The 12,106-nt window shown below is 45.7% G+C and overlaps 1 protein-coding gene across 2 annotated transcripts in view; it reads right to left on the minus strand.

Annotated features, from left to right (window-relative positions):
- Window positions 1-11,048, minus strand: part of LOC311426502 (WD repeat-containing protein 7) — a 98,748-nt gene extending 87,700 nt beyond the window's left edge. Inside the window, exons 1-6 of one of the 2 annotated variants that reach the window (XM_084502865.1) lie at window positions 10,958-11,048; window positions 7,159-7,330; window positions 5,825-5,931; window positions 3,696-3,774; window positions 3,041-3,215; window positions 1,335-1,411 (exon numbers count right to left, since the gene is read on the minus strand). In XM_084502865.1, the coding sequence (XP_084358991.1) occupies window positions 1,335-1,411; window positions 3,041-3,215; window positions 3,696-3,774; window positions 5,825-5,931; window positions 7,159-7,317 (597 nt within the window). In that variant the 5' untranslated portion in view covers window positions 7,318-7,330; window positions 10,958-11,048. The remainder of the gene's footprint in view (window positions 1-1,334; window positions 1,412-3,040; window positions 3,216-3,695; window positions 3,775-5,824; window positions 5,932-7,158; window positions 7,331-10,957) is intronic. The other variant, XM_084502866.1, reaches the window with a different exon arrangement.
- Between the last annotated feature and the right edge of the window lie 1,058 nt (window positions 11,049-12,106).

Here is a 12,106-nt window from a genome sequence, read left to right on the forward strand (position 1 = left end):
CACAGATATGAGAGTAACATATCTGTTAAGAAGAGAGCTAAAGAAACGATGAGAAACTGGCTTGTAGAAACAGCCAAAAATAGCACCACCAGGAGGCTGTAAGTTCTATTTGGAGAGCACGTGTGCACAGCCCCATCGGGTGTGAGTACTGAGCAGCAGGCAGAGAGCTGAACTGCTGAGCACACAAGGCTGTTTCCTTCCTCATGCCAACAAGCTCATGTCCCTCATGTCCCCAGCCACAGACTGGGTTAGAGGTGAAGGTTCAGTCACCGCTGACCACATTTTCCTGAGATCCCGCCTAGCACCACCAGGCAGCACGGGACCTCACCCCTCCAGCCCTGCACCCTTTGCTGAGCTAGGGCATCAGAGGGGCTACCCCATCGCTGCTGGGCATTGACCAACCTCGGTGTACATGACACCGTAACTTTCTTTTGGTTATGTTGAGGGCAGTTTCTGATAGCCTGTCCAGATGAAAACGCACCCAGCACCTGAAACTGGCAGTCTCTACCCAGGCAAACGTGTTTAAAAATCAGGAAACAAGGAAACACCCAGCTGTTTTTTTTTTTTCCTTGTTCAAACTGACCTTACAACATGACAGAAAACATGATGGAAAGGGGACTACGTGGTTTCATAATGTGCCAGATGGCCAACTTCTATGGAAAAACCAAACCCTTGTCACATTTCTTATTCTATTATTCCTCATAAGGAGATCTGCAAGAGCACATGGCATCCTCTTTTGTCACTTAAGTCTAACAAATTCCCCAGCTGGACAGATTAGTGGTGCCTATTTAGCACCGTCACTCTCAGTGGATTACCTTTCTTCTGGACAGCCAGCTGAAACTAAGCACATTCAGCTCACATTTCATTCTTGCAGGGCTCCCACCACCCCAAACAGACCGTGCTCCTGTTTAGCTACGAGTTTCTTACTTTCCTGTTCTTCACTGTACAAGACAATTTCAGGAAAGAACAGGACTTTCAAAGAAGAAAAACTAAAACCGAATAGACCAAAATATTTGCATATTATTAACGCAAACCATTGGTAAGAATAAAAAACAGAATTGTAGAAATTAATTACTGCATTTATTTTGAAATAAGCTCTGTAAGTATCAAACAAAGAACATCATCTGCATTCGGATTTCTGTTGGTAGTGCTTTGTTTTTAACAAAGCCCCTGGTATTCCAGGTAGCTGGAAGACCAGGAAAAAGGATTAACAGATGTTCTGTCTTCATCAGAGCAGGACTTGAGGAAAAAAGAAATCTGGAAGTTAACAGTTGAGGGTGGTACGTCCTTTAAGATTTTTGGGAAATGTCACTAATTCAGAAGCCTTTGCTCACCTGCATGCGACTCACTTCAGAGGTTATTATCCATACTTTCAGGATGCCAGTCACCGAAACTGCTACAACAGTATCCTCTGGGGAGAAAAAAAAATAGGCTGATGAATACAAGAATGTCTTCATTCTGGTACACACTTTTGCATATCTGAGTACGTCTGAGACGAGGGGTTGTCTCATCACTGTCTCCAAAAGCAAGATGCTTCTCTTGCAGGAGGAAAGCCTCTTGCTTACGCCTAGCTGTTTGCCCACGCCAGCCTGTGAAGCTGCTGAAGCTTAATGGGAAATGTATGCTAGCTGTACGCTGCGCAAGCAGCTTGCCTGGGGGTTCCCCAGCAGTGTCTCTGAAAAATGAATCCATTCCATTCATTAACCACGCACACCAACCCCTCTCAACACAAATCAACCCCCCCACACACACACAACCCACGCCTATTGCTAGGCACTTTCTAGAAATTCCTGTTTTTCCCAGGCAATTCTGCTGAAGGACAAAAATCCCCAGGCCAAGGGATAACTTCTTGATTACAAAAACACAAACACGATTAAAATGATTACAAAACACAGAGTGAAATTAAATGCAGTAGCAGGGAACTTAAAACCAGAGGTCGCTTCCCGTTGTTCCAGCAACTTAGATGTGGTGGAGACAGCAATTCAGCGTTCCCGCAGCAGCCCTTTGGGAACAGTTCACAACTGCTGTCAGCCCTAATTGAAGGTAAGTCTCTTTCCTTCACAATCTTCTTTCTTAGTGTTCCTCAAACTCTCAGAAATCAACAGCTTCACCAACAGAAGAAGCTGAATGAGGCACATCTCCACAGCTGCCAAAAATTTAAAGCCTGGCATCTGAGCACAAACTACCAGCGAAACAGATGTGTGGACAGGTACTGCTTCAAACCACATTAGCTAATCCACTGCTTTACATTCTGTCTGCCCACATACTTCTACACTAAATTGCCTGGCATTACTTTTAGAAGTTCCTCTCTCTGCAGTCTTCGTTGTTTTTTTTTATTGTGTACTGTAATCAGCACTTTTCCTAAACACATCTCCTGCAATAATAGCTTTGAAAATGTTATGACAGCACTTCTCGTCAAGCTACTAATCACAAGGAATATTCGCGGTATGTATATATCTTGTCAAAATCACAATTCCCGGCGTGCCAAATGATCTCGATGTATGCCACACATCACATTAGTAATGCAAATGACAGCCTTAGCATCTAGAGTGCTTGCACCTCTTCCTTTAGCCTCGTGCCAGTTTCCAGGCTCTTGCTATCACAGCGTTCTCCAAAACCCTTTTTCAATTCTCAAAGAGAAAACAAGTTATCACTCTAGCGGAATGTGCTTTTATTCCAGAAGAAAAAGGCCTCTTCCTGTAGGAATGCTCCTTGTCCTTCGGATTTCAGCACACGCAGACACTGAAGATAACAGAACTGAATTACTTACCAGGTGAGCCTGGAACCTGTTGTAGCTGATTTCACTACCCGGCTGCTCATTTTAGGTTTTACTCGTGAGAAAGCACTAAAATGTATCCCGTGGGAGTTTTAGCTCTGGCTAAAACAGGAATAGAAAGGATACCAAAACCACAACGAGTCTCCTCCCTGCACACTTTCAGGGACTAGATATAACTATGTATGCATTGCTTTTTTGAGAAGTTGAAAATAATATTACCTTACAGGGAGGCAAAGCCATAATAAAAGCAACAAAAATATTTACCTTGTGTTCTATTGGATTTAATGATAGTCATGGAGCTGATCCAGTCGGGAGATATCTTTGATACCAAAGAATAAAGAACTTCAAGGCTGGTAGCATCCACAACAAGAATTTCTGGATAATGGCCGTGGCATAACAGTCTCCCTTCGCGCTGAGTCCCGACTGTGAACTGATAGAACTAAACGGATATTAACACAGCACAGAAGTTACACTCCATGTCAGACATCGACTGCTTCGTTTTTAATCGAGATGGTAATTCCAGAGATACATTCTAGTGGCTATATATTAAAAATTGCTCCTGGGCTCTGAGCAGAGCTTTTGCTGAGGCCCCCAGCTGCTGTTATCTGCCCGAGGCAACCCTTGGACAGCTCACCCAGCTCCAGGGGCGGACAGAAGCCTGTAACAGCCCTGCCTGCTGAGGTCATCCTCCCTCTCCCACCTCCCCCAGCAGTACTTCTGTTTTATCCTATTCCTCCGTTCTTTCCAGGATCTCCAATTATTTTTCCCCCCCAAAAGCTGAATTAAAGCACCTATGTCCAGCTCTAGGGCATTTGATGATACTGCATAACTTTCCACACCTCGTTTTAATAACTGATCTGTAGTTATCCCTGCTGCACAACAGAGAGCAGGAGCTCTGAAGCATACCCAGAGCACCAACCTGTATGCCAGTGTGTGTGCAGGCCAGCTTCGTAAACTCTATGCATCTCCCATCATTCACATCCCACAGACACATCTCCCTAAAACACAACAGACAGATTACAGCCACATCCAAAATACTTCAGTCTTTCAAGGAGTAAAAAATTATTTACACTGGGAGAATCTGAAACATTTATTATTGACTACGTGAGTTGTATTTAGGTAAAGGAAACTCAAAATCTACTTGAGTTGATTCTAGTTGAAACTACACAGCCTGTTCTTCCCTATAAAGACAAGGGGAAATGAGCAAAATGAAAAGATACATCATGAGCAATCAATATATTAAGTAAATGCAAGCATTTAACTGAGAATTTCTCATTTCTCTCCCCGCTATTTCAAATAATTAAATACATCTGCTGCATCCCCTAAGGTGTCCAAAGATTAGCTTGCCTTTTCCACATCAGCAAGGAAGAAAAGCATACTACAGAAAAACAGAACTTCATCACATGGCAGTGAACACTGGCGGTTTTTCAGAGGTTCCAGGCTGGCCGGAGCTGGCAGCATCACCTGGTGCTCTTCATGAGGTCACGGAACAACCAATTATAAATAGTATCAGTAGATATTTTTCTGACTTGCCTTGTAAGAAAATATTACAGATACCGCTATGAATGAATTCAGATTTCAGAGGGGTAAGGAACCATTTCCCCCTTTTTACTGTACTTTCCCCCAATATTTTCACTTTCAAAGTTTTAGATTAAAATTTAATCAAAACAGAATCTGTCAGCTGCTGCCTCATCTTTTTTTCCCCTTTGCTTTGGATGTATCATTAAACATCGAAAACTTTTTTGGTTTTAAAACCAAAACGAAAAGACTACTTGGTACTGAAATCACTGCAAGGCAGAAACACTAGGTTTTGAGACACTCTGTTCACAAAGTCCAGGTTAAAAGGTTGTTTAAATACATCGTTCCCTGACTTTGTCAAATAAACTTATTGGGTTTGTTTGGATACAAACTGACCTCTATCTCTCCAACTGCATTTATATAGGCAGAGGCTAAGAAATTTCTTACTCAGCCACAGTTGATCAAATCAACCTTACCTTCTGGTAACCAGCCTTTAAAAACAAAGCAAATAATACAAGAACAGACTCCAACACTTCTTTTTCCTTTTATAGCTGGTTTTGCATACCAGCAGTCTGCCATTCAAACGCTAAGTTCCACACATGAATGAAACAGCAACTCTCAGTAACAGGTACATGCCCTGTAAGGATCATCTCTGGAAACACTTTCAGGTCAGATATTTTGCCTAATTAAACACAACCGAATTAGAAAATTGAGCTTTTCAAAGCAAATGTTGAAAAAGCAAAGCACAAGGGTATACTTCTAAAGAAAACAGAAAATTATACATGCACACCAAATCTAAGTGCTCAAGTTTATACTAGTTTAAGAAGGAGTAGTGTGTGTGTAGTATTACCCTGTGCTGGTAAGGCTCAAGAAGATGCTAAAATCAGTAGTAATGAGATGCTTTGCACTAAGACAAGTGAAAGATGACCCCATCCTATTCAATGCAAGCCCACAGAGGACGGCTACTCATTTGGAACTGAATTGCTCGCACTCTTCTTAGAAACTCAAAAGCTGTTCTAGACTCCTGCTGACAGGAGTAATTACTTCAGCTGCCTGAACCTAAACTAGGCTCAAATTATGGCAAGAAAAAGAGTCACTCTGTAAGAGGAACAAAACCATGGCCTGCTTCCTAGACACTGCTTGCTGGCGCCTAGGCCTGGGCTGGCACACGGTCAGCCAGAACACGACTGCAGATACACAAGGGTACAGCGCCTGCATCCTCCCTGCTCGCGGGGATTTGGCTGCCCAGGCTCCCGGCCAGCTTTGATAAGGAGCTGCCTGGCCTTGAGGAGCTCTGGGAACAAGCAGGGAGCTTCCACAGTGCTCGCTGCTCAGCCGCCTGGGGAAAAGCTCAGGAGCAGGTGTGGAAACCACTGCAGACGTACAAGCAACAGCATCCAGCTGCAGCAGAACTGCTTGATAAAGAGGTTAGAATGCAAAGAAGTAGGTGGAAGCAACCTGAGCTCTCCCCTACCCTCAGCCTCCATTATTTAACAGCCCCACACGGTAATAAATGCCCCGAAAACTCACCCGCTCTCCGACGCGCTCACTACGTACTGCTTTTCACTGGAAGCAGAGGCCTTCGATAAACACGTAACTGAGGCTGTGTGGCCAAACAGCAGAGCTCGGGGATTAATCTAGAATCAGGGAAGTAAAATGTGAGGTACCACAAAGTTACTGCGAAATAACAAAGGCACTTTACTTAACTTGAATGCACATATGCCAGATTTCTCTTTTACATTATACAAGTGTGTTAACATACATACTCATTTTATTAGCACAGCTGTGGACCTCGTCTTGAGTTTGCATAGACTGCTGTTATATTACGTGAAAAGACAGTTTCTACCTAGCACTGCAATGTCGATTTGTGAAAAAATGCACTTTGCATAGAACTCAGGCCAGCAACAATTTTAGATCACAGACGGACTTTGGCCTGAGTCAAAAGAAAAAACAGTGCTGTACTGCAAAAAGTGTTTCTCCCCCCCAGTCAAGCAACTTCACAACCCTCTACATTCATAAATAAGTTTATATACAGTCCATTCACAGACGAAAGATGAAAAAAAAAGTCCTTTGTCCATCCTAGAAAGAAATTGTTGCCTTCTCCTGTTGACTTTTTTTTTTTTTTTTATTATTACATTAGACGTAAAGATATTTTCTGGGGTAACTCAGATGTTGAGATTGTTAGGTATTCAACCTAACTTCTTCCTGAAACATGCTGTATTTTTACAAGAAATGATTACTTCTCTAATGTATTCTACGAGTTTCATACTCCTGTATTGGGGCAATTTACAGAATTCTATTCAAAAGAGACACTTGCAGATTTCAACTCCAGAGCAGCCTCTGCCATGTGATACCATAGTTCTGTGTATAACTATCAATCAATCATCAATCAATTAACAATCAATCTTTATCTCTGCTACAAGCGTTTTTTCCTCATTCCGTTTTCAAGGAAATCAGCAGTTCTTTTATTCAAAATAACCTTAAAGAGCTCTCTAAATACAGCTCTCTGGTCTCTGAAATCAGTTTCTACAACACAATGTGAAGCAGCTATACTTGAAAGCAATGGTAAGTTTAGAGTAGCTCCAGAAAAGGGGAGATAATTATTTTTAAAAGTTACTGCAGGAGCAGCAATGGAATGAGAGCAAAAATGCCTCCTTCTGACCTGAAATATTCACTACTGGGGGCATGATGTCACATCCAGGCCTCATCTTATGAAGGGAGGAAGAAAGGAAAAATGAATGGAGTGTAACAAGAGCTGAAGAGCAGAATAGATACTGTCCTATAATATTGAAGACTAAATCATTTTGGCAACAAAGATACATGCTTGAAGCACAGGGAAAATTAAAAATTATGCAGAGGCTTACCTCTAAATCCAGAGAGAGGTCCCAGAGACATATCTGTCCGTCGTGGCAGCCCGTGACGATCATGGAGACGTCATCCATTAGCAGCAGTGTTGATATGCAGTGGGTGGGAGCCTTCCGCCCCCACAGCACAATGGGCAGCACCAGGCTGTTCCCTGCCATTTTGCTCTCACACCTGCCAAGTCAATCAAAGTGATCAATAGCACTTAGCAGCAGGTACGCCCCCTCTTCACCTGGCACCCAGTTATCCCTTCCCTCCCTGGGGAAGGTGCTCACCTTCACGTAGGGATGGAATAACATACCAAAACTTGAAAAACCCAGGGGAATGGGCTGCTGTTACACCTCACTAGTTTGCTTTCTTACAAAAGAAGATACTTGCCAAAGATACTTTTCAACATTTCAGCATTTCCCAATGTACGTGAATAGTTTTGCCCCAAATCACCCTTTTTAAAACATTTTGAAGTAGCGCATGCCTCAAGTCCCAGGGCTGCAGCACCCATCGTGGGCCTGACCAGCAGAGTTCCTCATTAGCAAACCCAAGGACCTGTTGTCAAACATAGGCTCTGCAGCTTCCTCTGGCTCACCATGCACTTTCCAAACCTGCTCCTCTGTCAGAAGAGCCTGGCACGAATTTAATGAATGAAACTGGTGGGATTAAAGTTACCTTCACTCATCATTGGTAGGACCCAGGTATCAGGCATGCACAAGACCTATTCCAAGAATGTGGAGTCCAACACAAACTAATGCTGCATCTCATCTACGTAAGCATCAAGTTGAAATTTCTTCAAGAACATAGTTTTACACTAATTTCGACAAATGCTGCCTGCATTTCAAGTGCAACCAATCCCTGCAGCCAGAGGAACGGAACCTGGTAATGCCCATGGAAAAAGCATCACGTACTTGTACACTGCATCCAATCGCACTACTGGTATTAAAAGCTACTTTAGAGCCATTAATTAATAAATAAATATAACTACAGACCACTGATCAAGCCCCCTCTCTATTATGGCACACTGGAAGCTACCTTGAAATTAGTAGTTGTAAAAGCCGCCCGTAAGCACAGTGTTAATTGTTATGCAATGCCGAATCAATTGTTCCCAGCCTGGGTGCTGACAACATGGAACCGTACAGTAATCCTGAAAGATGCAAAGGGTACAGCGCCCTTACTGAAAGGTGCACGGCTGCCTAACATCACGCAACAGTCAAAAGTAGTAAGTAACACAGAAGTCACCTAACAGATTTTATCCTTTCCATGCAGACAAACACGAGAGCAAGCACTGCAAACATTACCAGCAGGACACTTTTTACAGGCTTACACATACCCACATTTCCAAACTTGTAGAGAAGAGAGGAAAAATAATTCTCAGAGCATTTAACACCAACCCCTTGGGGAGAAAGAGCAGAAAGCAAAGCTACCTCTTTCCTTCCAGTTTTTTACTATGGTATCGCAAAGCCTTCAACAGGAACTTCATTTTCAGGAAGCACCAGGGGCTCATTTCTACGGCTGCAGAGCTGGGACCAGGCAGACGAGCAGCTCTCTGGCATCACCCAACGCCAAACACAGCCCGGCAAAAACCCAGCCTCGCTTACGTCTGTCAACGATCGATGCATCTCTTTATTTTACATCAGCAATGACAACCTACAGCAGCGAATAAGCACCGTGCCCATTGACAGACGGTCCCAAAGCACGCAGCGAGGTCCCCAACCATACAAAACCAGAACGATCTCGTGTTATTGTGCATGCCCATAAAAACCTCTGTGAGTTACCTGGCTTCACTTTCAAACTACCTCTGCCAAAGACACAATAAATACAGAGATGTGGGGATATGGGAAACAAGCAATTATTACTTAACTCGGGTTATTGCTTTCTGCCACAATTCACGCTGGGAAACCAACCCCAGTATTCTCCGAACTGGTTGGCGTTTCTGCCTGTCCAGCCTTGGCATCTACTTTTATCCTTCTACGTGACCCCAAAAGACAGGCAGAAACCCCCCCAACCCTCCCTCCATCCGCACGCAAGCTGCTTCTGAAACTTCATTTTACTTGTACCTTCTGCAAGCTTTCCCACAACTTTCAGCCCTAAGGAGCCAGAGCTGTCGCTGAACCTCCTAGGACTCGAGAACTAAGAGAGAGCGTCCATGATAAGGGTTTTACAGAACAAGCAACACCCAAACAGAAGTAATTTAATGGTAGGAAGCTGTACAGCTGGTGAGCGACCTGTCACCCGCGCCCAGCCTCGGCACAAATGAACATCTGCTTTTAAATAAACCTACCCGTGCTGATGTTCAAACAAAGCAACAAGAAAGGGTAAGAATTAATCATTCCTTTCCCTATCGATGTTTACCATGTGTTAATGTCATTTTCCTGTATTTTCAGCGCAATTTGAATTCTGTTCTTATTCAGATTTGTCACCAGCGAGCACAGGGCTGGCTGCCATCCATGACATCAGCACAAACCTTCGAAATGGGTTGCATATTTTCAAGTGAACAGCGATTTGTACGCCTACTATTTAAAATATATATATATAAAAAAAAAGGATGCTGAGGTGGTAAGAGGAAAATCCAGTGCTTTACCCAGTTACAGAAATGTTTCCCTGTCGGAACCCAAATATTTACACATTCACACTTCTAAGTAAATAAACAAATCGCTCTGTTATTAAACACAAAGGGTCAGTGACACGTGCTAGTTAAAATCTCGCTTGTTTCAGGTCTGTCAGGAGTGCTCAGCGGCTTTCGGAATTAGTTTGGACTCACTATAAGGGGATCAAATGCAAAGTATTTCTGCTCTCTTAACCTAGCAGCAAGCCAACAAGCCCACAGAGCACTGAGGGTGGAAGGCCCCTCGGGAGGTGCCGTGCTCCCAAGCCCTGCACAAGATGGGCCAGCAGCTGCCCAGGACGGCGTCCTGTCCCCGCAGTGCACAACCTCTGGTTATCAACCTCTCCTCCCCAAGGAGGCTTTCGTTTCGCTTCGCTGTCTGCCCAGCAGAGCGCACGGGAACTCCTCAGGACTCAGTGTCAGAGGCTGGCTCCAGCCGAGGTAACACCCACTGCTCTTCCTCGCCCACTGCTCTTCCTCATCCTCCCGGCCGGTCATCTGTGTCATCACGGAGGCCACCACGCTGCTCAGAGCACAATTTCCTCTTTGCGAAGCCATCAGGCAAGTCTCAGAGCACTTCTTAACGGCTAATACTTTTCCAGTAAATGACTCCCTCTTTTTTGGTCCAAGAAATGTTGGATGACACAAAATACCGTAAAAAGATCCGCCTGCTGAGTTTGTCAAGTTTGACACCTAACAAACCATTATTATTCCAGCTCGCATGGGGCAAGCACTGAACATTAAACCTGGGGAGCGACGCCTGAGGTTTATCCCCGCTCAGACACGCATGCACATGCAAATAAACACGCAAGGCAGGACAGCGGCCGGCTAATTAAGCCGTCAGGTGCATTCGCTGTGATCATTAACTGTTCCCATTTCAAGATTAGAAAGAAATAATGCAGCTGCCAATGGGCACCTCGGTGGCGAGGTGCTGAGGGGGGTGACGGGCCCGTGTCACCCCGGTGCCGCCCGCAGTGCGGCAGGCGCCCGCCCCCCTCCCGCACCCCTGTGCCCCCCGCTGCCCCTCCGGGGCGCACCGTAGGAACCCCAACTAAAATATTATCACCGCCAGACCCCCCCATACAGCCGAGCCCAGTGGGACGCACACGGAGCCGCCCCCCCGCGATGCCCGGCCGGGCAGAAGGGCTGGGAAAGGGGCTTTAAAGCACCTCACATGGCGGAGCGGTGCCGGCTCCCCCACTCACCTGCCCTCCCTGCCCTCCTCTCCTCTCCCCTGCCCGGCGCCGCGGGGGGAGCGGGCCCGGCCCGGCGCGGCTGTCGCAAAGCGGCGCCTGACGGCAGGACACAGGGCGGGGGGGGCGGGCACCGCGCGGCGCCGCCCCTCAGCACGGCCGGGCCGGCTGGCACCGATAATGAACAAATAAACGGTTATCTCTGCGGCTGAAATAAGAGAGAACGCTTATTTTTATTCAGAAGCAATGAAAAAAGTGAAATCAGCTCGCAAATTGTTTCCCTGTGTGGTGTCTGGGGACGTGGGGTCGGGATGTTCCACGCCCCCAGGTCCCTATAACCCATGGGTAAAGGCAAAGCAGCTCTGAGTTCTGAGTGCTGCTGAGTTAGTAACCAATTTCAGATCAACTGTGGCATATAAACATTTGAACAAACCCTAATACTGCATATTTTCATTGGAAAAGTAATGCTGAGATCACCGATCTATCTCCATAGCAATATAAAAATCACATCCGCCTGGCAAGCGGGGCCGGGTCTGGAGCAGCGGCCTGCTCACAGCAGGAATTATTTTCAGCTGGGAGAGTGGCGGTTCCCCAGGTGTCCGGTAATAATACATTCCTGAGGGCAATGTTGGTTAAAGTCATGCCACGTTATATCACAACATTAAACAAGAAAAAATATGTGATTGGTGTATCCCAGCTATTGTAAAAGGCTCAGGAATGCACTTTGAGTAACAGATAATACTAAGCTTTCTTAAGGGACTAATGAAAATGGTGAATGTGTTTATTTTGTGACTTTAAACATGCTTATTTTTTTCACCAACACACGTGAATGAGATGGCTCAGGCAGACCTCAACGTGTGTAAGTGCCTGACAGGGGGGTTACAACGTGTGTAAGTGCCCAGCAGCAGGATGAGCGCACCAGGCACAACCATGAGGATGGGGAGCAGCAGGTTGCAGTGCCCTCCCGCTCCACACATGCTGGCGGGTGGGTCCCACAGGTGGTGGCACCCATGGGTGCAGCCCCCCGGGGCGGAGGGCTGCGTTTGTGCCCCCGGGGCTGTACATCCCGGCTGGGTCACCGGGCTCCCTCAGCTCTGCCCCAAACCAAGATGGCCGCCCCCGCTTCGCGCCTGCCCCAAGCTAAAATGGCGGCGGCCCCTC

Source organism: Aythya ferina, assembly GCF_964211825.1.
Source record: "Aythya ferina genome assembly, chromosome: W".
Taxonomy (NCBI): domain Eukaryota; kingdom Metazoa; phylum Chordata; class Aves; order Anseriformes; family Anatidae; genus Aythya; species Aythya ferina.